Below are 24,472 nucleotides of genomic sequence, written 5' to 3' on the forward strand. Positions count from 1 at the left end.
TTAAGACACAGTCTTAAGTCATTATTGTTGTTATCAGAACAAATAACGTACTTGTATCAATGTATCGATGATCAGAGTTATGCCACAGAGAAAAAGTAAGGGGAGGAGAAGAAATCTGGCGGTCAGGGACTAAGAACCGAGAGGCGGGCACGAGAATCTGAAGCAGCAGTGGGGCCTCCCTCACAGGAAGAAAGAACCAAGGAAGGACAAAAACACAAAGGTGCCACATAATTCTGAATAAAGTTTATTAAATAATATGTACAGCAAAGTAGTAATTCAACATGTCTATCAAATCAATCCACTGCAATAAAGAAAAATAAATGAACAGAAAAATCTGTGTCTGCATAGTACATGCGCTTGGTGTGGAATTTAGATGCAACACCTTAGTAGGTTACATATGTCAGTTATTGTTTTCTGAATATAATCTTCTGTTTTGGTAGTAACCTTTTCCAGCAATAGGATTTAATACTACTGCAGAAAAACAGAACTGCAAAACCAAAACTGTAAATGATATTATAGTTGTCATCTTTTCCCCAAAGAACAACTGTATATGTTAACAACTTCCAATGACTATTTTTTGTGCTAAAAGTCTGCAGGTGAATTATTTGAAATTCCTTCATTTAAATAAAAGTGGGAAAAAAACCAACCCTTCATGACTTCCTTATTTTACTCCATTTCTGCTCAAGTTTTAAAAATTATTTTCTATACAAGGTAGGTACATGGGCTACACAAAGTTAAATATACATTACATATTTACAGTCCCACTTCTCAAACGTGATGTTTTTTTCTTTTACTGATCCCAGAGAGACTGCAAAAGGTGAGTAGTTTGGGGCATGCATTTACCTGGGAAGCATGGCTAATATATCAAAACCGTGTTGTGAGGCATGCCGCCAGTTAGCTGCGCTTGCTGTTAGTAAACCTGTATAAACATTTCAGCATAAAAATAGGTACTTTATATTACTAAATGTCTGAAGACAAAGGATTAATTGGAAACCTTCGCTCTTTTCATTTCTTCTCATACACAGGAAGCTGGAAAGATTTTTATTAAAGATGGGCATACCTGGATTTTGGGAGATCATCTGTGTGACGCTGGCATTAGATGCAAATGTGGCTTTTACAAAATGGTTTTTTTTTTTCTAGCTGTATTTAAAGGGGTGTTTGAAGTTACCTACTTAATCAAAAAGCACCCCTCAGGAAATTTAGATACAATTGCACTGTTCATGATTGGCATCTAGGATAGAGCAAGGACTACATTCCAAACGGGTTAAAAAATGCACATATGCGTTTATTTATTTTTATTATTATATTTTTTGCTATATTCCCTTGAGAGGGGCAAAGAAAAAAAAAAAAGCAGTGCTACCGGCCAGTGAAGCAAAGCTTCCAAAGCAACAGGTCATAGAGTCACCAGGGCTTTTCTGCCCAGGAAGCTTCTACCCCCCTCAGTTCCACACCTTTCTCCCTTGGGATTAAAGGCTCTGCTCTGTCAGTGAAAAACCACGCCCCCTGAAAGAGGCAACACATTCCTCCTATCACCCGCTTATTTTTCAGTGTGAATCAATCAGAGGCAGTGTCTTTCCTGAGAGCCTCCTTGGAGAACTGTGGCAGATGGGGGGGGGGGGGGGGGAGTGAGTGGGATCCTAGGCTATCTGGGACAGCCACTGAAAACAAATGTTTCCAACTTGTAAAGACTCCAGACTTTGGGATAGTGGTGAGCATGATTCTCAACTACATGCAGAGAGCCAGGGGTTCCAGTATATACCCCCATCACCTACAATTCCTGCTATCTGTGACCCTGTCCGTGTATTTGAGGGTAGAGTAAGAGGCTCAGAGTCTGGGGGAAATTCCAAGTCTCCCCAGACAGAAATACCCTCAGACAAAGGTTCTCCCAGCATCCTCAGTGGGCTGAGGGAGATGCAAACCTGGCGATGTTTTCTAGGGTACCCACCCCAGGAGAAACTCATCCCTTCTCACACCCTCTGCACATATCACAGTCTCTCTAGATTGGGCTCCTTTCCCTGTGTCGTCCACTCAGCTGAACCCCTGGCAAGTTGAGCTCTGGGGACAGGCCATACCTAGCTTTGTGTCAATTAGGGATCTAACAATTAGTGTGGTGACAGCACCCAGGGGTCCCTTCTTCACGGCCAGGACCCACAGAGGACAGACTCCTGGTGGCCATCAGAAGGAGCAGAACTGCAGCTTCATACCAGTGTATTATGACTTCGGCTCTGAATGGATGTTTCCCTGTGTGCATCAGGACTCCCTGGCCTGGGGTGCTGTGGAGGAGGGGGACAAGGATCGGGAGAGACAACATTCCTCCACGGGCAAAGCCGGGATCCCTCCAGGTCTGAGGGTGCCTTAGCATGGTGGCCCAGCAGCCAGCTTGTTCCTACACATGCTAAGAGAACTACTAGAGCCCCATCTGGATTCTGTGGGCTCAGGGGTATCGAGCTCATACTAAGCCAGAGAAGAAAGGCACATGCCATCCTGCTCAGCCAGTGGTGGTGACCAGGAAAGGAGCATACTCCGAGTGACCTCCAGAGCCGCAAGGTGACTGCCTCAGTCACGTGGAAACACAAATGTAACCCATCTGCCTGGCCACCTGCTCCCAAGCTCAAGACAAATATGGCATGCTTTCTGTCTGAATATCAGAGCAGTCAAGAGCAATGTCACCCAGCTGACTGAATGCCAGGGTACCCGGTCTGCCTCCATTTCTTTACCTAGACCTCATCAAGTCGTGGTGCTGAAGGAGAACCTCAGCAACCCAGACTGGCTTCTAGCAGCACTGGGGTTCTGCTGGTTCTGGGACAGCCAGGGATAGAGGCAGGCATGATCAGTGATGCTCAGGCTGGGCCTGTGGGACATGGCTAGGAATTGAGCTATCTGCCCCAGGGGGCCCCTTGGAAATGGGACTGGGCGAAGACTAAGCACAGTTTTGGCTAACGCTGCCCATGGACACTACTCCAGATCAGATTACCCGAACAGTGGGGCTGGAGCAGCTTCCAGAGCAGCCACGTAAATACCAGTTTCCTCAGCACACAGTCAAGCCCTGGTACACAGTGGGTTTTAACACACTTCTTCGTTCCTCTCTTTGAATTCTTTACCAACTGCATTAAATTTCCTGCTGACTCAATATTTAAATAAAGAGACCAGTTCATGAATGATGCTTCATCCTCCGAGAAAAATAATCTCTGTGATTTTCAGTCTTCTTACAGATATAAAGGTTTTACATAGTTGCCCGGAAAAGTACCAAACTGCCTCGTCCTTCTTGAAGTGCCTGCAAGAAACATAACAAGGAAACAAAAACAGACGCAACATGAGAAGACATGCTGAGTTCAGAGAGAATTCTGGAGATTCTGCATGGTCCCTCGGTAACGATTTCACTCAGTGGTTTCCACAGCTACATCATTTGGGCTACAAAATGAAGAAGCAGGGTGGGGAGAGAGGGCAAGCAAGATACATTTTTTAGATGGAGGGACCCAGAGTGTAAGCAATACTTCTCAGGTCCCTGGGCTTCACTGATGTTGGAGGCCGAATCTGAACACAGGTCTACTGATGTCCACACCAGCCCCACTGGTCTTCCCAGAACTCTGTCCTCACTGACTAGAAATGCTGGGCTGCTAAATGTGTACTCGGCTGTGCAAGGAAGATATTCATCCCAATGTATTCCCGTCAACCAGGGCGCCTGCCTTCATGGGAGAACTGGTGTCCCTCCCCTATGGGTTGGAAATGGAAGCACTCCTAGAGGAACTTAGCAGCAACCCCATTCTCAACTTCTCCCTCTTTTTTTCAGTCCCCTCCTGCCCCTCCATACCACCACACACACTTCTGGAGACACAGACTTGTGGTACAGCTCAAACTTGCCTAGAATATGACATTCTCCTGCCTCAGCCTCACTCTTTAGTAGGAAATCCCCACACAGTAACTAAGGATTGTGCTTCCAAAGACTTAGAATGAAAACAACATAAAATATACCACGAACATTGTTAATGTGTTCAAAAGATAATATCTGAATACTTCAGGCTTATAAAACATCAGAACTAATTTTATGTGTTCCTCTTCATTTTTTTCAGTGTGACCTCTCTAAAAATTTTAAATTTTACACTTGGCATGCCTACTGCTACTGTGAAACTGTTGTTATATGCCTCTGGCTAACTGATAAGACTCTCTTTTGTAAAGAACCCCACAGGGAAGCCTGACTCCTGGGAGGACAAAGCGCTCTCTAGGAAGTGGTTCCCTGTCCTCCAACTTGTCTTCCTAGAGTTTCATGTGCTGACCACTCCAGTCCCAACACTGCTTTAGGAAGCGTCTTCCGGAGAGTCAGACAAGGGCTGGTGTTAGAAAGGAGGAGATTGAGGCCCAGAGTGAACCAGTGGCTCCCGCTGTACTGACAGCCCAACAGATAGGATGCATGCTGGGAAGTAATGGGCGGTCCGGCATTTGCTATTGGAGAAACCCGCCCCTCACTTTTTGAATTTGTCAAGAGAGGCTAATTTTTGTCTTGCAGGGGTCCTTGTGAGAGAAGGCAGTCAAAGCGTAGCAAGCACACTGGGTTTGCAGTGGAATCTCTATGGATGTTGGCCTTTCTCTCCCTTTCTTGAAAAGGTAAATCTTGTATTGTTCTTCCCCCCCCCCCCCCGGGTATGTGTAGTCTGTGGTACTAAGGAACAAATCCGGGACCCCATGCTTTGAGCAAATGTTCTACCCCACTGAGCTTTATGCCCTTTTTTATTATTTGAGCTGATTGGTTTTGCTCAAGTTATTAAAAGTCTAGAGTAAATAAAAGGGTGTTAGGACCATCCACACATGTGCTTCATGGTAGAGACCTAGTTTCAGTCAGATGTTTCTTCTGTTTCTTCTGTTGTTTCTTAAGAGCTTTAAAAACACAGTCTGTGAATGCTAAACATATACACAATAGAAATACAAACTGAACCCAATTAATAGCAATGATGAATTTGACACCCGCAGCCTGTGTCACAGACACCAGCCTAGCTGGGCTTTAGGTTCCACTTAGTAACATTCATACAGCCCTGAGAATGAGAGGCCCAGCATTCCTGCAGGGGCTGAGAGATCACGCTCTGTGCGAAGAAGACTGCTTTTGGCATGTCCCACCATCCCTCGCCCTTCCCTCCATACACTGCTGGGAAAACAGAATGACGGGGGTCTTACCAACAAACCATCCGTCGTCACATTTTTCCATGACGTCAACAATATCTCCATCTCGGAGTTCCAACTCATCATCGTTCTGCGGCACATAGCTATACAGTGCTTGGTAGCTACATCAACAAATCAGAAAGAGGACCAGTGAGCGGCTCCGTTGCTGGCAGGATTTCACAACCATTTATAAGTCCCAGTACTGTGAACCCGACATTTACATAATGTTTCCCGTCAGACGATAAAAACATTGTACTGATTATTTCTCTAGCAGCTTAGCACTTGAAAAACGAAGACTGACAAGGGTGGGGAGTTACTGCATATCATGAACAATTAATCATTAACCTTCGTTTTCTTTTATTACAGTGGCAGGCCTTTATTGTCTTCATCCCTCTCTGTCCACTTTACTGCCTTTAAAGTTAACTACTCCCTTTTTGATAATAGGATGATACAGGTAAATTATTAAGAATAATTGACAGTTATTTAGCTCCATGGGCATTAAATTCTGGTCATATACATTAGTGAACCAAAGGGAATTGTAAAGCCAGGTAACAGACATAGGCAGGTGGGAAGATGTTTTAATGGCTCATGTCTGTGATCTGAGCATGTAGGAGGTTGGGGCAGGAAGACTGTCATTGAGTTCATGCATACTCTGTGCTACATGCTGAGCTCCTGGCCTACAGAGTGAGACTTTGTAGCAAGAACAATAATAATAAATCACATTCCCACTGTCACGCTGTTTAACAAAACCTTCTCAAGTGTTTCACTGTCACGCTGTCTCAAGTGTTTGAAACCGTAGGGTTCCTTTTCAGGAGACCCCAAAAGCTTTCTAATTCTGCTCCACCCCAACGATAGCCGCAGATAAGGTTTTTATTGACTTGCTCTTTGGCCTAGGACATCTGGCTTGCACTGCTCTGTGTCCTGATAACAGTGAAGCTTGTTGTGAAACTGACATCAGCTTCGGCATCAAGGGCCAGCTTTGTTCTCACTCATTCCCTTAGCAAATGCTTCCAGGGACTCTCATGGGCACCAATTCATCGTTTCCAAACGCCACAGTAGCACCAGACTCTTGTAAATGAACCCATCAAATGCCATTTCCAGTAATGTCAGTGAGTCCCAATGTGAGGGGAAGAGCGGCTAGAAACAAGCCTGCGGCAATGTCTTCCAGAACCGAGAGGCTTGCTCTGAGTGGCACATCCTAAGACACCTGTTTCCACTACCTTTCCCCTGCTGTGGAGACTTTGGTGGAAGGGCCTGGCTGCCAGAGCGAAGGTCTCTGGTGAGGAATTAAAAGATGGAGGCAGATTTACAGTGGGTAAGTGAATACCTCTTCTCACGTTTCTGTCTATTTCCTACCTAACTTGCATTCCTACAGCTAACTGTCTAATGCATACCTGCACAAACACTTACACTGACCGTCCCCTGAATTTCCACCACGGCCACTTTGCTAGTCCACGTTCTGGAAAATAACTCTGCTTGTTTGTAGGCAAACGGTGGAGATAGACTGGAGAAAATCTATACCCTTGTGGCCTTGGTCTCACTTAGGCCTAACGTCCCCAGCAGCTCAGAAACCCTCTAACTGAGATTCTCGGCTGGTGCTGGCACCCCGCTCTTAACAGAGTGTTTCAGATTCTTGTCCCCACTTTCCAAGATGGAAACTTGCTGCGACTAGACTTTAATCTTCCTCCCTGCCAGACCAGAGTCTGTCCCTACTTGCTGTCCTGCCCCTGTTACCCTGTGCAAGTACCCTGTCTCCTGGCCAGGCTGAACCCTCTTCCTCCACTTACAGCTTCTTACTTGTATCTTTTTGTTTTCTCTGCTCTTTCTTTGGCACGAATATGCCGAAGACTCTGCCCTGTCTCCAGTGTCCCTTGATCTCCAGTCCCCCACTCCACCCCATGCATCGTCAAACTTCCTCTTCAGCCTTTCCAAAGGAACATTCCTTATTGTTACACAATTGCCAGTCATTTTTCAAGAGAATGCCGGGTGAGACCTCGCAGAGGTGGGCAGCATGGCTGAGCAGATGCTATGGGCTCTGCTCTATGAAAGGGAGCATTCCTAAGCCTAAGCCTGTTCCTGCTGCCCTTTCTTGTTCTCCTTCACCGTCGACCACTCTTTACCCTGGCTCTTGGCTGGTCATCTTATAAATTTCCACGGTTACAAAAAGCTCACTCTGTTCTAGCTAAGACCACATCGACAGACTTCACACCTCCTAACCAGCATCCCTGTCCCTCGTTTCTGCATCCCATCCTCCTCCTGTTACCAGACCTAGCTCCCTACAATAAACATGATCAACACACACCTCACTTTAAAGCCTTCAGTGGCTTCCTGGTGTCTGGAGAAGAAAATCCAAACCGATTTCAGCTGCAATCTAGAATCTGGTCCCACCCTAACATCCTAACTTTCATCTCTATCCTCACCTCCACGAACCACCTGCTAGTCACACAGGCCTTCTTCAGGCTCTCCCATCCACTCCATGCCTTTTACTCAGAGCTGGGCTCAAATTATTTTTCATCTTCTATGGACAGAATTTTCTCCCATTTGTATAAACGATAAGATGTATCCAATATTTTTTTGGATGAATGAGTAAATAAATCAACACTGTTAATTCATTTCAGCTCAGAATTAACTGTTCCTTTTTCTTTGTTCTCCATAGCATTGATATTGAAACTCATTAGCACAACTCTCATTTCCCCTTGTATTAATTCTTTTTTTTTTTTCTTTTCTAAGGTTTTGCGAGACAGGGTTTCTCTGTAGCTTTGGAACCTGTCCTGGAACTAGCTCTTGTAGACCAGGCTAGACTCAAACTCACAGAGATCCGCCTGCTTCTGCCTCCCCAGTGCTGGGACTAAAGGCGTGCGCCACCACCACCCAGCATGGTCATTAATTCTTTACCCATCTCTCTCCCAGTTGCTCGTGACCTCTTTCATTCACCTACCACCTGTCTTCATTGGCTGACAGGAAATATGGTCTTCCCTAGAAATCCCCAAAGAGGCGGGAATCAATTAGCTCATTTCCCCCAAAGAGCTGCTACGGAGTTGGCCAACCATTTTCCAAAGCAGACAGTCCAACAAGATAAGAACCAAAGTTCTCAGACTGTACTTACAAATCCTGTGAGGGCTGACTCCTGTCTGGGGTGACTCTCCGCTGCTGGGCTTGAGGTTGCTGAGAAACGATTAAAGATGATTTACTGTCAGAGGGGGGTACCTTGTGATGGAAGTCAAGGGGATGAGAGACAGTGCTGCAGTAATGGACAGATTTCTCGGCAATGTTTATGATCTCATTGCAAACCGCTTCCTGTGAGGTGGCCCCGCGATATCCAGAAACCCCCATAAAACAGTCAATGTGGGGACACAAAAAAAAAGAGAAAGGAAGAGATGTGACATTCCAGACGAAGCACGTAAGTCCAGGGAGAAAAACAGAGTTGAAGATCCAGGTTAAAAAAAAACAACAACAGAGATTCCAGTAGCGGAGTGCAGGAGGGATCCAGGTAAGCATGGAAAGACAGGTAAGACAGAGGAATTCGGCATTTAGTATGACTGTTTCTAGGGAACAGCAGCACAAAAGCCTGTCATTAGTGAGTAACTGCTACAGCTGGAATAATCTCAGGCTAGAAATACAGGAATGAGTCCCCCAGTCATGCACCAGAACATTCCTGAATCCCATCTGCGGGCAGAGCGCGACTGTCTCTAAATTCCTCCGCTCCTTTAGAGGCGGAGAGGGTGGCCGAATCCCTGGCTCTACGACAGCAGTGGTGGGCTCTTGAAAACCACAGTGGGGTGTTTACCAGGCGTTACTCTGGTCTACACGCTGCAGTCAGTAAGGGTTCTCCTTAGGAAAGCCACAGTCTTATTCAACAGGCATCTTACCACATAGTTCTTTTCAGATTCTGTGAGATCAGGTCCTGCGCTCAGTGAATGATGAGAAGGCTGTGATCACCAAGCAAATCATAAGGGAGACATTTTAGCAGATGTCACATTGGAAAGGATTCAAAATAAAAGCATGAGCAAATACACGTACCACACCACCACATTCAGATGACACCAGGAATTTGTGGCCCGTGGCCACTGAGTTTCCATGACAACGTGGCAGATGCACGGGAGAAAATGCAGATGTACAGAGTTAGAAGCAAGCATCCAGCAATGAGATGGGAAATGGGACACATGAGGTGAAAAGGACAGCACAGGGTCCTCAGACTGGCAGGAGAGACACTGAGAAGGGCTGCCTTTAAGAACAGACCTGCTGCCCCCCCCCCCCCCGCTTTGAACCCTTTGATCTTAGTGAGCACGTTTCAAGGGGTGGGGCTGCTGTGTCAAAGGTGGATTCCGATTTTGGGTGATAGGGAGACATGGTCAGGACCGTGAGGGAACCATCAGGACCCACATTGGGGCATTCACAAGGACTACAGTGCTACTGAGATATCCCTGCGTAACTGATGAAGCCTCAAACAAGATCATATGCCTCCAAAGAATCTGCACATGACACAGTCAGGTGAGCTATGGAATGAATCCCAGCTCGTTTCTAGATGCAGAGCAAAGTGTCATCACCAGCCCAGGTGACATGTGGTGTTGCTATGGAATTGAGGCCACACAGACCTTTCTTTGAAGCTCGGCTCTCACAAGGAGGTCAAGTCTCTGTTGGAAGACAGTTTGGAAACACTTTCTCCAGAGAGGGTTCAATTCTAAGCTCTAGGAAGTCTCTCTGCATAAACACTTGGAAGTCCACCTCTGGAGATGCCCTCCAGGTAACGTTTAATAACCGCAGCAGCTGACTGCAGCCCCACAATCTTTCAGAAGGGCACCCGGAAATCTTCTGTGTAGCACACACTTGCTTCAGAGAGACAGTGGGGTCACACGGGCCATGCAGCGGTCTCCTGGCCTCGGCCTCTATCCTGCTTGACCTCTTCCACCTTCACACCGCCACCCTCCCCTATCCTGGTAAAGGTGTGCCAAATGACATAGTCACCCGTGACTGCACCCCCAAACCAGGAGACAGCAGGGTGTGCTAACCATACTGCTCTCTAGAAAAGCATGCTCAGAGAGGAGCAGGGCAGCCCAGCCTCAGGACCACAGCTGGGGAGAGGTGAACTGCTTAGCTGCTCTATCGGTTCTACCACACCACCCCTCTTGCTCACCTCCCCCCCGTAGATGTCTTCACCCTGCAGCGTGCCCAGCAGAACGACAGCTATACCAGGCATCACTCTCTTACACTTGCTGTTGTTTGTTTTAGCGTCAGGTGTTTTTTTTTTTTTTAGCTTTATTTATTTTTATGGTATATGTATGCGTGTTTTGCCTGCATGTATGTCTGTTTACCATGTACATTCGATGGACATGGCAGCCAGAAAAGGTCATCAGATTTCCTTGGAATTGGAGTTAGAGACAGCTGTTAGCCATGATCTGGGTGCTGGCAACTGAGTCAAGGTCCTTTGGAAGAGCAGTCAGTGTTCTTAACTGCCGAGTCATGTCTCTAGCCCCTCCCCCCCCACCCCCACGCCTGATTTTGAGAAGCCCTACAACTTCTCTAAAACCCTTCCTGGCCTCAAGCATTCAAACCTCCCCCTTGGACTAGATCTACTCCAGCAGCACAGAAAGGGCAGACAGAACTACAGGGCCCTTCAGGCTGCTCCTTTGATGTCTCGGGACCTGCTGGCCTTTGCCAGGGGCTGGAGTGGACTTTGTGCTTCAATCACCATCCCCCTGCCTCTGCACCAAGGCTTCCAGGTCACAGGAAAGGAATGGACATTTCCAAACACTTGCTATGTGGGCATTCAGAACAATGCCGCTAACTCTGGGCGCCTTGTGTGGGGGATACTGATAGATTGTGACTTGACAGAAGGGGCAGGTTTTTAAAGTGGGTGCCATCCAACCACAGAAATGACTGTCTGAGAGACGGTGGCATCATCTCCATGAGCTAGTCAGGGTGCTGATGAGCAGTTTGCCTAAAATTCCGCTGGATGTTGGTTTCCCCCAGGACCCTACTGAAGCACAGACTCTGACTTTGTTATCTGGCTGTGCCAGGCACTGGCCACTGCTAGCTGCTGGTGCTGATCGTTCTGGTTCTCAGCCTGATTTTGCAAAGCAAGGTTGTAGAGGACCTCAAGTGAGATTCTCTGGCCTCGGTGTGACAAGACTGGTCTGGGTCATACCTCATGAAAAACAAAAGTTCTCATTAAAATCAAAAGTCCAAACTCCTGTTAGTGGTCTGATAACCTCAGGCCAGGCGCAGAGAACTCTTGGGTTGGTGGCCACAGCTTAGAAAAGCCCCTAGCATCTTTCGGTCAACCCAGTCCCAAAGCTGTAGCTGGAATCAATCACCTGGCCAACAGTGCTGCTCCGAAGAGGATCTGGGAACCAAATGCCAATGGAGCTGCTCTTTTAATAACACATGGAGGTCCAACAGCTCACACCTCACTTCTTAGCTTTACTAACTTTTGACTAGGAGGGAATTTTACGACCCAGTGAAGACTGGGGCCTTATACAAAGCCTGTGAACACAAGAGCTGAGCCCCTGTATGGCTCACATGCCACCCCCTCATTCAGGCTGAGAAGGCTGACATTACCTTATCAACACCCAAATCCTACCTTTTCTCAAAATGGACACTGACCTCTCTCCCCACTTGTGTAAAGCGATCTGGGCACCATAAAAGACAGCATCTGACAGTAACCCAAGGGACCACAGTACGAGAGGGCTATCAGTATCTCAGTTAGCAGCTCCTCTCGTCTCTAGCCATACCCAAAGCAGAGCATAGTCACCATCTGAGCTTTAACATCCGGAGAGTAGAGACAACCCCATTCCCGAGAGGTAGGGAGGATGGGGCTCCCCACTTAGTTTTGGATAAATGAAGGAAGTAGTCAAGGTAAACACTTTCGGGTTCGGTTTCCCTGTTTAGATTTAATGGAGCATCTCACACAGCTGGAATGTAAACGGCTGGGGAGAGAGGGAGTTCCCACGGAGCTGGAAACCACTGATACCCACTACCTGGACCAGCCCTTCACTTGGAAAGCTGTTTATCCTCAGAGGACATTTTCCCCTCTAGGTACAAAGTTGTACCTTTCCTGTTCCACCTCCCACAGTCCTCCTCAGCCTGGGCTGTCAGCGAGGCACCAACAGTCAGAAGTGGCTGTGAGCGCGCGCAGGAGACACAGTGTGAGGGAAAATGCTAGAATGCAAAAGTAGACACTGGCTTCCAAAAATCTTGTGAATATACTGGGTTAAAGGGTATAGGCTATTAAACTAACTCATTCACTGCGTTTCACTAGGGCTGCTAGGAAATCTTCGACTGCATATGAGCTTCACATTCCTTCCACTGGCAGCGCCCTCCCGCAGGGCGTCAGTCTGGCCTTCCGTAAGCCTAAGAGTAGATACGTGTTCTCATCGGGACCCAGCCGGAGCTAAGAATAAAGAGAGCATTAGCTCATGCTATGTACATCTTGGATTCTGAAGTCACATTCCGGCTTTCCATCTGCTTGGAAAAACAGCAACCCGTCCAACGTGCAAGGTGTGCGCGTGCACACACTCAAGCAGGCACACACTGCACTCCTTCCACCTCCTCACCAAGCATAAGCAGGAACTAGTTGCTGAGCCAGAAACTGCTTTCTCTGGACTCCCACAAGCTGCCTCCAAGCTAGGGTGCTCTTTCCGTTCTCCCCAAGAATGTTGTGTGTGGCCTTGCTCTGCTTCCCTGTTGTCTGTCTTTAGCTGGTAGTCTGTCAGAAACCTGACCTTAGCTTCCCTGGAACTGATAATCCCCTGTGGACCCAGAAAGCACCTGGTGCTCGGGCAGTTACTTAGCATCCTGTTCCAGCTCTGGGGTGTGTGCCAAAGACTAAAGTCCAAAACAAGCTACACACACACTAGAGAACCCTGAAGGAATAGATGGCAGAGACACGCATCTGCTGTGTGGCCTGGGTCCCCACACGAACATTAGGAATCTGCTGTTCTGTTGACAGGCCACTGGACCTGAGTCTCGGAGAAGGTACTGCTCTATTGTGCCCTGTGTCTCCTAAGATTCCACCCTACATCATGACAACCTACACTGGCCTCCTAATGGGACAGCAAACAACCTGAGCTCGCAGACACTGACCATCTTTTGAGTAAAGACTTCAAATTCCAAAATAAAACAATAGGGCTGTGCATGATTCATAGCGTTGTTTTGGGCTCTAGCTCTGTGACTGGGGTGTGCCCATCGTATCCATTAATAATTAGGAATGGGCAGCAGCACTGGCATGCTCAGAGGAGGCAGTCCTTTTATTAGATCACAGCCTCCAGACCTAGATCAAGAGCTCACGTCTGTAAATGCGGAAGGTGAGGTGCTGACCCAGGAATGCGATACAAGACTCATGGAACATGGGCAACTCTGTCAGCGGAGTGGGGAGGCCTGCCAGACTCAAGCTCCTGGGTTTCTGTCCCAGGAAACCTCCAGAGAACCAGCCGAGAGGCTTCTGGCTTCACGGAGTTCTCCTACAACATCACACGAGAAAAAGATGGTAATTTCACTATAAATTGACAATTTATAGCTAGCTATTGACAATTACTGGGGCTCCTCACGGCTTAGACAATCTCCTTGCAGACTACCCATGGGACAGCACACCGACTTCCTGGAATCTGAATCTGTTTCTAAGGCTCAGCGGTACTCAGTCTTCTCAGCCAAACTTAGTCTGCCTTCCCCATTTCTGTCATATGAGGGGAGATGGCAGGCGTATAGCTCAGGTATGAGGAACTGGAAGGCAGTCCCAAAACACCTCATGCCTTTTCCTTCACCGCACAAGAGAATAGAGGGAGGCATTAATGTGCCAAGTACAAACCCCATGTTTTCTAATTCTTTTTTTTTTTTAATTAAAATTACATGGTGTTACGTGAAAGAGGGCAAGTGTCAAGAGCCAGTTCTCTTTCCACACCATGGTCCTGGGGATCGAACTCAGCTTATTGGGCTGAGTGAGTCAAAGAAAAACATTTCCCATCTTTGTGTGGTGTGCGTGCGCGTATGTGTGTGTGTGTGAGCATGGTCTTAATGTTTCTAACTGCCCTTTGATCTTACAAGTCACATCTTGAGTTTCCCGTCCGTTTCTGATTTCCATTCTCCAGCCAGGCCCCTGCCTTTGTTCTTAGCCTTCTGGGGACAGACTTAGTTCCCAGTGGTTACCATTGCACATCTTTCTGTCTCCAGCTAAGTTGGTACTCTCCTTCCTGTAATCCTCCTGCCTCTACTTCCTGAGTTCTGGGATCACAGGGATGTGGGGATTGATTTAGAGATTCGGTGAGGTTTTTCAGAAACATCAAGCACTCTTACACACAAATCCAGATTCCAGTCACCAAACTGCTTCTTGCGTGGGGATGGCCGAGATTTCCTACATGACCTCCACCTTGACTTTCTAGACTGGTTGTTCTACACGATATTAGCCAAAATTACACTGAACAGAATTCAAGAACATGCCAGTTAAGGCTGAGCTGCTGGGTGTTTCGTGTGTATACCTATGTGTGTGTACCTTTGAGTGACAAAGTTGTCACTCAAAAACCAATAAAAGGAAAGTATTTCCCGGTGGTGAAGCCATACAGATCTATAATGAAGCCCAGACTTAGCATTTTATATGTTCTTTCTCATTTCAACTGAGATTCACTTGGGATCCCATCACAGAATACCAGCTGAAAGGAAGTTCAGTTCCCATGCTGCATCTTTTGTTTATGGACAGGGAAGTTGTCCGGGAAGGAGGTGTGACTCACCCACAGACATTCTCAGCCGACTAATGGCAGAGCCAGAACCAGAGCCTAGAGACCAATGCTCTTCCCTGCTTCCCCTGAAGTCCCTGGCACTGATTTATCCCTTCTGTTGCTCAGAGACAACAAACCTAAAACATAAGTAGCCAGCCCAAAGAGAAAACATTCTGACAGTATAAACGGCCAAGATGTCAGAGCACCTTCCGCAAGAGTACACACATCCGGACAGTTGGGATGGAGGCAGGTGACCCAGGGGAAGGAAAGCAGCAGAACAGGGACTGACTGGCAACGGTCAAGGGACAGCAAGGAAGATGGCTTCTGTGCCGTGGCAACTGCTGGAGGCACAGACAGACATAGGCCAAGCTATGGTCCCAGTCTAGAGTGTGGTGACTGCTGGAGGCACAGACAGACATAGGCCAAGCTATGGTCCCAGTCTCCTTGGCAAGATCCCACTGATCTATTACCTGCAGGTACACCCAAAGCTTGCTGAATCTAGGAACATACCCTTCTTTATATATACTTTGTACTTCCCACCTCAGGGCCTTTGGCCATCAATCATCATCCCACTGTATCTATGGGAAAACTCCCTATTCTTTAAAGCCCACAACCAATGCTACTTACAATCACCTGGCTCCTCCTAAGCTTATCATGTCTTCCGATCTTGAGCTTCTGGGTTAGACCGTCTGCATCTCTCTCTTCTGCAGTGTAAGTCCTTGTGAGCAGGGCTGAGCCCCAGTCAACAGCATAAACTCTTCTAGTTCTGCTCAACTATTTTTTAATCTGTTCTTTCATTTAACGAATATTAACTGAGCACATTCCCTATATCAAGTGTCGTGGTCCCTGGCTGTAGGGCCTTAATGCTCACAGGGACACAGGCCTGCAAGGGCATTTGAGCAACAGCATGCTCACAGGGATAAGGCTCAGCGCTCTTTAGTCAGTCATGCAGAAGTAGCCAGGAAAGCTTCCTGGGAAAGGTAGGGTCTCTAGGAAGCTGAGAAGGACAAGCAGGAACACATCCAGGCACTAAAGCCGGGGAGACTTTGGAAGATGAGGCTGCCTTGTGGTCTAAACGGCCATTTCACTAGGGAGCCTTCCAAGCCTGGGAGGAAAGACTTCCCTGAGGGGATGTCTGCAGTGATGTCCAAGGCTTTCGGCTCCCGTGGCACTCAGCACACTGCTGGATACCAGACAGTTAAAGAAAGAGTAAATGACCACAACACCTTGGGCTGCCTTTTCCCTTATCGCTCTGTTTACTGGTCAGATGCTCAGTCAAGTCCCTTAGCCCAATAAAAGTGCAAACGGAACCCAGGGCTCGTTAAGGGGAAGAACGGCTGGCAAGTTTCTCGATCCTGGAATGTATTTACCCAAACAAGTAACACAGCCTGAGGTCATGTCCTGACAGGGCCACCAGAGAACAGATGATGAAGTCATCTTTAGCATGCCTGTCAGTCAAACAGGCCCCAAGAGGATGGAGTCTCTTATGAAGGACCCATCCCCAGAGCTGCCTTGCGTGAAGTGAGGCTGAAAAGAACGTGCCTACACAACTGTCCTTTGAGAGTCCATCAGTTCTGAAAAGGAGCCAACCAGACCATGGCTCCCACACACCCAGAGGGAAAGGGCTTGTGCCAGGAATGCAGGAGGAAGGGAGGGAGCAGGAAGTGATACACCTGGTGTCCAGAGACTCGCCAGGAAGGGAGAACCAGTCCTCAACAAGCCTGGCCTTCCAATCAACACAATCTTTGGTGTTGCCAGCAACTCCATTCCTGCCCTTGGTAGGAAGCAGGAAGTGTGCACCCTGAACCTTATTGGTGCTTCAGGACTGTGCGCACTTCCTGTACACACTGAGTCCTGGACCAGGCTGTGGTGATGACTCACCCCTGGCAACCAGGAGGGCTCCACACACCTTAGGTTGATCTGGGGCCCACTCCTCTGTCAACATTTCATTCTTTATAGCCAGTGACTTCACAACCTCTTCCAGTGAGCTAGTCGTTTCTCTGAATCAGACAGATACTTTTCTTTAGGGTACACAGCTCAGGAACACCTGACCCAGCCCTGTGCTTACTAAGAGATGGGGCGACCATGTACAGCAGCCATAGCAGGAAACCCTTGTCCAAGAGACTGACCATATGCCAAGTACCCTATTGATGGTCGCTATTTTATTAATCATCATAACAGCCTTTCAGGGAGGGATGGACTGTCTGTTTCTACCCCTACTTTATACATGAGCAACTATGGCAGGGGCAGGGTGGGGGTGCAGTGTTAACTTTCTGTAGTCTAAGCCCAGTCCATATAAGCTAGCGCACACTTGATTACCCTTGATGATCTCCACTCCAGACACACCAGCACATGGAGGTCTGACCTGGTATGTCTTATACCTCTGTGTTTCCATTACTGGTCTGGTGACAGAACTATGTCTGCCACTGTCACTGGGTATGGGCTCCACAGGAAAGGGATTTAACAACCTCTGAACCCTACCCATAAACCATACAATTCAAGTAGCTCAAAAAGCAAACAGAGCTACAAGGGGAAACAGGACCAAAGGTGTGAAGGAGCAGCACAGTCAGCTGTAGATACTATATACAACGGATGATCAACAGCTTGCAGACAGCTTTAGGACAGCACTTAGTTCTATTGAGCGTCGATAATGCCCAGTCTTAGATCACCTAAGACAGTAGTTCTCTCTTCTTTTTACAAAGTTCTTGTGCTTAACTTGTATGCATTATTTCAAGGAATTTTCTGGACCAAGCTAGGAGAGAGGTTATCTTCATATCAGAAGTCAGAAACTGAGTCTCTAAGAGGGTGAACAATTTCCATAATGGCAATTAGATGGAGCTGATACTCAAATCTGGTTACTATGGAAATGTTGTTCAAAGTCCTTGACTCTCTGGGCACTAAAAAACATAGGCAAAAATGAATAATGATCTGTCTAGTTATCAAATTAATGTTCCTTCAAAACACTCTAAGTCTCCCTCAGCTTATATGCTGAAATCTTTGTAATTCACTTAGAAGAACCATCATTCAATCAAAACCTCAGTGACCCCCCCCAGCACATCAGAAGCCCCTTCATCCTGCATCCTCCCATCTCTGAAGAACCAAAATGTCTCTGCTCACTGTAAACACGGCCCTTTGGTCCCACACAAACACAAAACGAGACACAGACCTGACAAAGCTGAGCACCATGAGTTATGGAAACAGTGCATCTCACAAGAAAAGCACACCACATCACACCGAAGCCTGGTGTTCTCAGCTGTGTTAGTCAAAGCAAACCAACGACAATCTCTAGGACGTGAATGAGACACAAGGAAGGCGTTCCTGCTCGTGGGGCTTTTGTGCCAGGGTAGCAGGTGTCAATGGAGGAATACTTTCAAATCACCTCAAGAAGCTAGACTACGTTTTCCTGAACGATCCCCAACCAACACCCTCGTCCACAGCTCCTCCATTCCCTCTTGGCCATCCCTTTATTTCTAAGGCAAGCAAACAGATCTCTCAAGCACCCACTTGGCCTCGGTTAATGGACCAGGGGTGAGATATCTGGTATGTTCCACCATGCCAAGCAAGAGGCCAAGGCACCAACCGGTCATGCTTCAGGCCTACCTGGCTTACACCACTCTGAGCAGCCTTCCTGTCAGCCTCGACACCTCTGTGAAGCTCTGGTGGCCCAGCCTCCCATGTTGGGAAAGGGCTACCCAGAGGCTTGAAGGATTGGCTGTCACCAGGAGTGTGGAACTCTGAGAGTCTCTGCTCAGAACTCAGGCACCTGACCACGTCTGAAGGTTTCAAGCAGCTCTTCTTAGAGATCGTGGGTCCACCAGGGCATCTTTCCCCTGCCTTGCTCCCTGCTTTCCTCTCATAAGGTCCATCTTCTCGCCAGGTCTGTCTCTTGCTCTGGCTGCTAAAGGCATCACTAAGCTCTGAGATGACCCTATCAGAGTGTCCAAGTGGTGGCTGAGAGAAGCCATCTTGGTGGAGGTGAATACCACCATCTCCATTGACGTGAAGAGGAGCCTGGGTACTGGGTGCCAGGGAGGAGGCTCTGTGGGGTGGAGGCAGGGCCAGTGGGGAAACCACTGAGCGCAAGGTGGAGTGATCTGACAGACTTGAGTAGGGGAGGCTGAGTGGCAAGGAGGGACGGGCCCTTGCTGACAAGGCCAAGTGGTCCGTGTCATACACAGAAGCCTCAGGCAGAGGAGGCAAGGGTGGTGTCATGGCCAGAGAACGCCTGCCCGGGACCCCAACAGTCAGCGAGATCCACTCAGAGGTGATGGCGTGCATCTCAGGGGACAGGGCTCGGCGGGAGTGGGGCAGTGATGAAGGGGCTGGCATGATGAGCTGGCTGTGACTAGTACACTTGAAAAGAAAAGGAGAGAGAAGAAAACAAAAGAAAGAAGCAAAGGTAAGAGTGTCAGCATAAAGGAGGAAGGAGGGACCACAAGCGGCATAAAGAAGAATGAAACAGAGAGGATGAGCAGGACACCCCAGTGTCCAAAACAGAAACCTGGTGAGCGTGGGAGAGAAACCTCCTAGTGGCTGAGTGTGCACATGAGTGTGTGCAAGCAGGCTGGAGAGAGGAGAGGCAAGTGGCAGGGAGATGGGACAGTTGTGGGTAGCGCTGGCCTGCTTTGCAGAGTCCTATTCCAGAAGAAAGTACTGGAAGTGCCCCACCCCAGCCAACTAAACCATTTCTGCAGCCACAGCCCTGACCCAGAACTGCAGGCTTAGAGGCACAGCCTCTGTCCAGGCCCCTTCTTCAGTTCTGCAGGGTTCTACAGATAGAAGCATGAATTGTGTGGTCATTTTGTATTACAGCTACTCTTTGGCCACAGTCGAGTGAAAATTCCCCACGTTCTTACAGAGCAGAATGCCTGCTCTAGTCTCACAGCTTCTCATGGGAGAAGGCAGAACGCATTTCCCACTGTTTAGGAAAGCCCCTCTAGTGCTTTAAACCAAGGGCTCTCTGTTGTGTGAGTGACCAGCACGTGGAGGGAAGGAAGTGAGAGAGGACCAGAGAAAAGAGACACCATGGCAGCACCGAGTCCTACAGTTTTCAGCCATCCTCCGATTTCATTCCACAGGATGCCACCCTACCGTATTTCTCTTGAACTCAGAGTTCTTGTTTTCCTTGGGTTGGGCAAAGTGGGCATCATTTAGGATTACATTTCCAACCACTATGCTCATAATTAATGTTCAGAAAAAAAACCATGCTACTAAGGCTATAAACTACTCACTCCCTTTTGACCTGCAGAGACTGACACATTGAAGGTTTCTTTCTCAACTTGGGTCCAGTGAATGCTTGCAAAGGCACTCTGAATCTGGTCTACATGTCTTGGATGAGAACATGGAATTATCTCCCAACCCCTCATCTGTAAGCCAATCCTGATGGTCAGACAACATTGCAAAGAGAAACACGCTGGCCATACAGGGGCAGCCATCCACACCGCCAGCTTCACAGGGAAGCACAAAATGATGTCTCTTGTTTTTTGTTTTTTTTTCCCCCTCTCGCCTCACCCCCACAGTAATTATCTTAAACTCTTCCCTTCCATTCAGATACTTAAAGAGTGCTAGGAAAATTTCATAAGCATGTATGAAAATAACCCCCCCACACACACTGCCCTGATCAAGGCGGTTCCTTTTTAGAGCCATCAGAGAGTCATCCCCCAAGGGGGCTGTGTGCCATCGACACAGCTGAAGATGAAAACTCCAAGCTGAGGATGTAAGCTTAGATACCTGTGGGCTCGCAGTGGCACTGCGACTTGGGGAGGAAGAATAAGGCAGGTCGATGTAATCCACTGGGTTTTTCACCAATGGCCTCTTAAGCACATCCACATAGGTGATGGGGAAGATGCCTTGGCGGGACGTCCCAGGAATCCTCCCTTCGTACCAGTTCTCATCCACCTGTCGGAGCAGTGTAATCCTCTCACCCTGTAAGACACAGCCAAGAAAGAGCCCTTGCACCACCGCACCACAGCCTGTATGAGGTCCCTGCCTGCATCTTACACTGCCCTGTATCCTTCATCACACTCTATCCTCAGGAGAGCCATCTCTATTGGCCATGGATGAAGGACTTGGGTGGAAATGCTAACACAGTAGCGCTCCCTTAACCAGGGAGTTAAGCATCAGTAAAGAGCTCAGAAGTATGCCCTCAAGCAGGAAGGCAACTGTAGTGTCTTAGGCTCCTTTAGAGCAAAGCAGTCACACACGGTCTTCATCTGCAAGGCAAAGGCTTCAGAGGGTTGTATGTGGGGCTGTTCTTTAGCATCACACAGCTAATATATGACGTCTAAGATACCATAAATACTGGTTTGAATGGGTGAGATCAGTGTGGTTAAACTCTGACTTGTGTTATTTAAAAACACAAAGCCAACTGAGCAAACAAAAATATGGGACCCAACTGAACAAACAAAAATATGGGGGATGGAGAGATGGCTCAGCAGTTTAGAGCACTGACTGCTCCTCCAGAGGACCTGGGTTTGGTTTTCTCAGAACCCACATGGTGGCTCTCAACCCTGTGTAACTCCAGTTCTAGAGAAACCAATAGCCTCTTCTAGCCTTCACAGGGACTTCACCTATGTGGTACACATGCAGACAAAACACCCAAATACATAAAATAAAAATAAATAAAACCTCATCTCAGAAGAGCTTCTGATTCCCCTTATTACAAATTTTGATCAATTCACTGTGTTCTTAAGGCTACAGATTGGCACTCTATAGCAACACCATATTCCCCAGATAACAGCACCATTCAAAGGCCCCAAAGCCAGGATGAAACATGCAGCTTACCTTTCGGAAGGACATTTCTACTTGTGTATCACCATTAAAATTAAACTTAGCAATGGCTTCTCCATATTCCAAAACCTGCACAGGCGCCAACTTCCTGGGCTGAGCCTTCTCAGCTGGAGGAAGAAGCTGAGAACAGAAAGAAAGCGAAAAAGAAGGGCAAGGAGAGGAATGGAAGGGAAGAAAACACAAGGGCACGGTGAGAAAATGGCATCTTAGCTGTGGCTGGGCTCTGTGTGAGAATGGAGCTGCAGGCTACAATACCTCAATGTAGGTGCGTGGGAAGATTCCCACCCGGCCATGGTGTTCACCTTCGTACCAGTTCTGATCAATCTGTTTGTAGATGTAAACAATGTCTCCCTTCTGCAGAGGCAGCTCCCTGTTGACAGAAGGTCATTGCCTTTTAGCAGGTGTTTCAAAATGTGCACTTGGTGAAGATACTTCAGTTTTACTGAGTAAAATAAGACTTCGCAAAGAGTCAAAGGGGATGTGGTGATTTGAATAGAAATGGCTCCCCATAGACTCATGTGTTTGAATGCCTGGACCATAGGGAGTGGTACTATCAGGAGGTGTGGCCTTGTTGGAGGAAGTGTGTCACTACTGAAACAGGCTTTGAGGTCTCATATGCTCAAGCTACACCTAGTGTTGTTCATAGTCTCCTGCTGCTTGTGGATCAAGATGTAGAACTCTAAGCTCCTTTTCTAGCACCATGTCTGCCTGCATGCTGCCATGTTTCTCACCAAAACAACAATGAACTAAACCTCTGGAACTGTAAGCCAGCCCCAATTAAATATTTTTCTTTATAAAAGCTGCCATGGTCATGGTGTCTCTTTACAGCACTAAAACTCTAACTAAGGCAAGGGATAAAGTTACAGAAGGTGGAAGGCTCCATACTTGGAAGTGAGAACTCCAATTGTCAAGAAATTATATCATACTGGGCATTTTTCTAATCTTTTGTGGGATGGGTGTCAACATACAAACTTACTAGCACTAGAAAGTGCTCAGAGGCCTTATTAGTTTGCTGTGATTTTCTTAATACATTTTTTTTGGGGGGGGGGGGAATTCTGTCTTTGAGATGTACCATCTGGAGCCCAGCAGTCTTGACTGACATTTATTCAATAGTCTCCCTTTGGATACTTTCACTGCCCCACGTGTGCCTCTGCTAGATGCGCCTGAGCCATTTCAGGCTATGACATTCTGGCATCCAATCACTCACCCATTCAGCCTTCTGGCCCCTACTTCACCATCCCATCTCCATCAGCCTACACTAGACAGCTCTGAAGTCAGGCAGAGCTGAGTTCAAAGATCTACTAGTTCTGGGACAAGAGGCTCGAGCTCTCAGTGACACTGCTCCTTTGTCTGACCACAGCACCTAAACCAAGGCTGGAGACTGCAACTGTAAACTGCAGACGGAACACCCAACACAGTGCGTGTTCTGTAGCCATGCCTTCCTTCTCAACGTGGAAAACGGGAAATAAAAATGGATGCCCTTTTCAAAAGCTGTCTGTATCTTTCCCAACTAGTTCCCATACATCTCCTCATTTGCCTCAGCTGTGATAGTATTCATATCTAATAAAGACTTCTTTTGTTTCCCGGAGGAAAAAAACAAAATGAAATTATATCATTATATATTATATCAATATATATTATCATTATAAACAAAATGAAACAACAAAATTATAACTTGACATTTTCTTGAACTAAAAAGAAAAATGTCTAAATAATTTTCATTTTTGCACCACGCCAACATCACGAGAAGGTCTCTCACTGCAATTGGAGGGGACGTGCCAGTTTTGCAGTATGACAGGGAGCCCCACATGAGGGCTGCTACCTAAACATTTGGGAAACGTATAAAATGTTGGCTGTGAGCTGGAGAAAAGCATCTGAGGAGGCTTTTGTGGATCTTGTGTTGGAAGACTGGTTCTAATCCTGAATAAGTCCACGAAAAGGATTTCATCTTCGTGAAAAGGAATGGCTCTGGATGCACTTTGCCAAAGCCTTCTCCCTGTCTAAGTGTCCTGCAGTGTGGCAGAGGCGAGATCTGATGGCCCCACTGTTAAGCAGAGAACCACCACCCTGAGACAGATGAACATAGGTAAGTCTGTACTTGTGACCGACAGAGACAACAGGGCTCCTGTGGCTCATGTCCTCCCTATCCTACCTGCAAGGTGACAGATTCAGGCTTCAAAGCCGGCACCTTGGTACCCAGGTACCTGTTGCACCTGACCTCTTCCCACAGAAGGGCTCTGTTAGCTTATTTAGGCGGAGCTTGGTCTGATGCAGCGCTTCGATGCAAAGAACCAGGCACTCGTCCCTAGGAAAGTGGTTCACCAGTGCCTTCCCTCTGCTCCCACGGATCCACATGCTAGTGAAGAGTGCTGGGGTTAGCAGCACAAGATGCTTTCAAACGTGTACAATCTTTTGTTGCTGCAGTACAAAAGATTGTACTCTTTCTACTAAGTTCTATTGATTTTATTATAAAAACAGCACATCATGATGAGAACACGAGCCGGGAGAAAGGAACTGCTCTCTGGCATTAGCAATATTAATAAATGGTGACAATCTTGTGGACCTCAAGTCTTCTTACATCTTCTATCTAATAGGGGGGACACCAAACTTTTAAAATGGAATCTATGAAACAATATCACCCAAAGTCTCAATCTAAAGAAAAAATATTATCTCTTTGATTAATCTGCAAATTAATTCATATATCTTCATCATTCCCTCTGGCTGAAAAATGAGGATGGAGGACAATCTACACTGAGTATTGACTTCTGCTTCATCGTGTAAAACATCTTACTGGTCTTACCCTGGCTAGTCTCTTGGCAGGGGAG

At 47.3% G+C, this 24,472-nt stretch overlaps 1 protein-coding gene across 11 annotated transcripts in view; it reads right to left on the reverse strand.

The window, feature by feature from the left end:
* Positions 1–230: 230 nt before the first annotated feature.
* Sorbs1 (sorbin and SH3 domain containing 1) overlaps positions 231–24,472 on the reverse strand; it is a 224,156-nt gene continuing 199,914 nt past the window's right edge. For 6 of the 11 annotated variants that reach the window (XM_026781546.1, XM_026781547.1, XM_013348144.2 and 3 more), the window contains 6 exons: positions 21,903–22,017; positions 21,642–21,767; positions 20,589–20,783; positions 8,258–8,316; positions 5,167–5,273; positions 231–3,274 (listed from right to left, as the gene is read on the reverse strand). In XM_026781546.1, the coding sequence (XP_026637347.1) occupies positions 3,207–3,274; positions 5,167–5,273; positions 8,258–8,316; positions 20,589–20,783; positions 21,642–21,767; positions 21,903–22,017 (670 nt within the window). In that variant the 3' untranslated portion in view covers positions 231–3,206. Of the gene's footprint in view, positions 3,275–5,166; positions 5,274–8,257; positions 8,317–9,020; positions 9,081–18,458; positions 19,212–20,588; positions 20,784–21,641; positions 21,768–21,902; positions 22,018–24,472 lie in introns of all 11 variants that reach the window. The other 5 variants (XM_026781543.1, XM_026781542.1, XM_026781545.1 and 2 more) reach the window with 2 other exon arrangements.

The sequence above is a fragment of the Microtus ochrogaster genome, chromosome 8 (assembly GCF_000317375.1).
Source record: "Microtus ochrogaster isolate Prairie Vole_2 chromosome 8, MicOch1.0, whole genome shotgun sequence".
NCBI lineage: Eukaryota > Metazoa > Chordata > Mammalia > Rodentia > Cricetidae > Microtus > Microtus ochrogaster.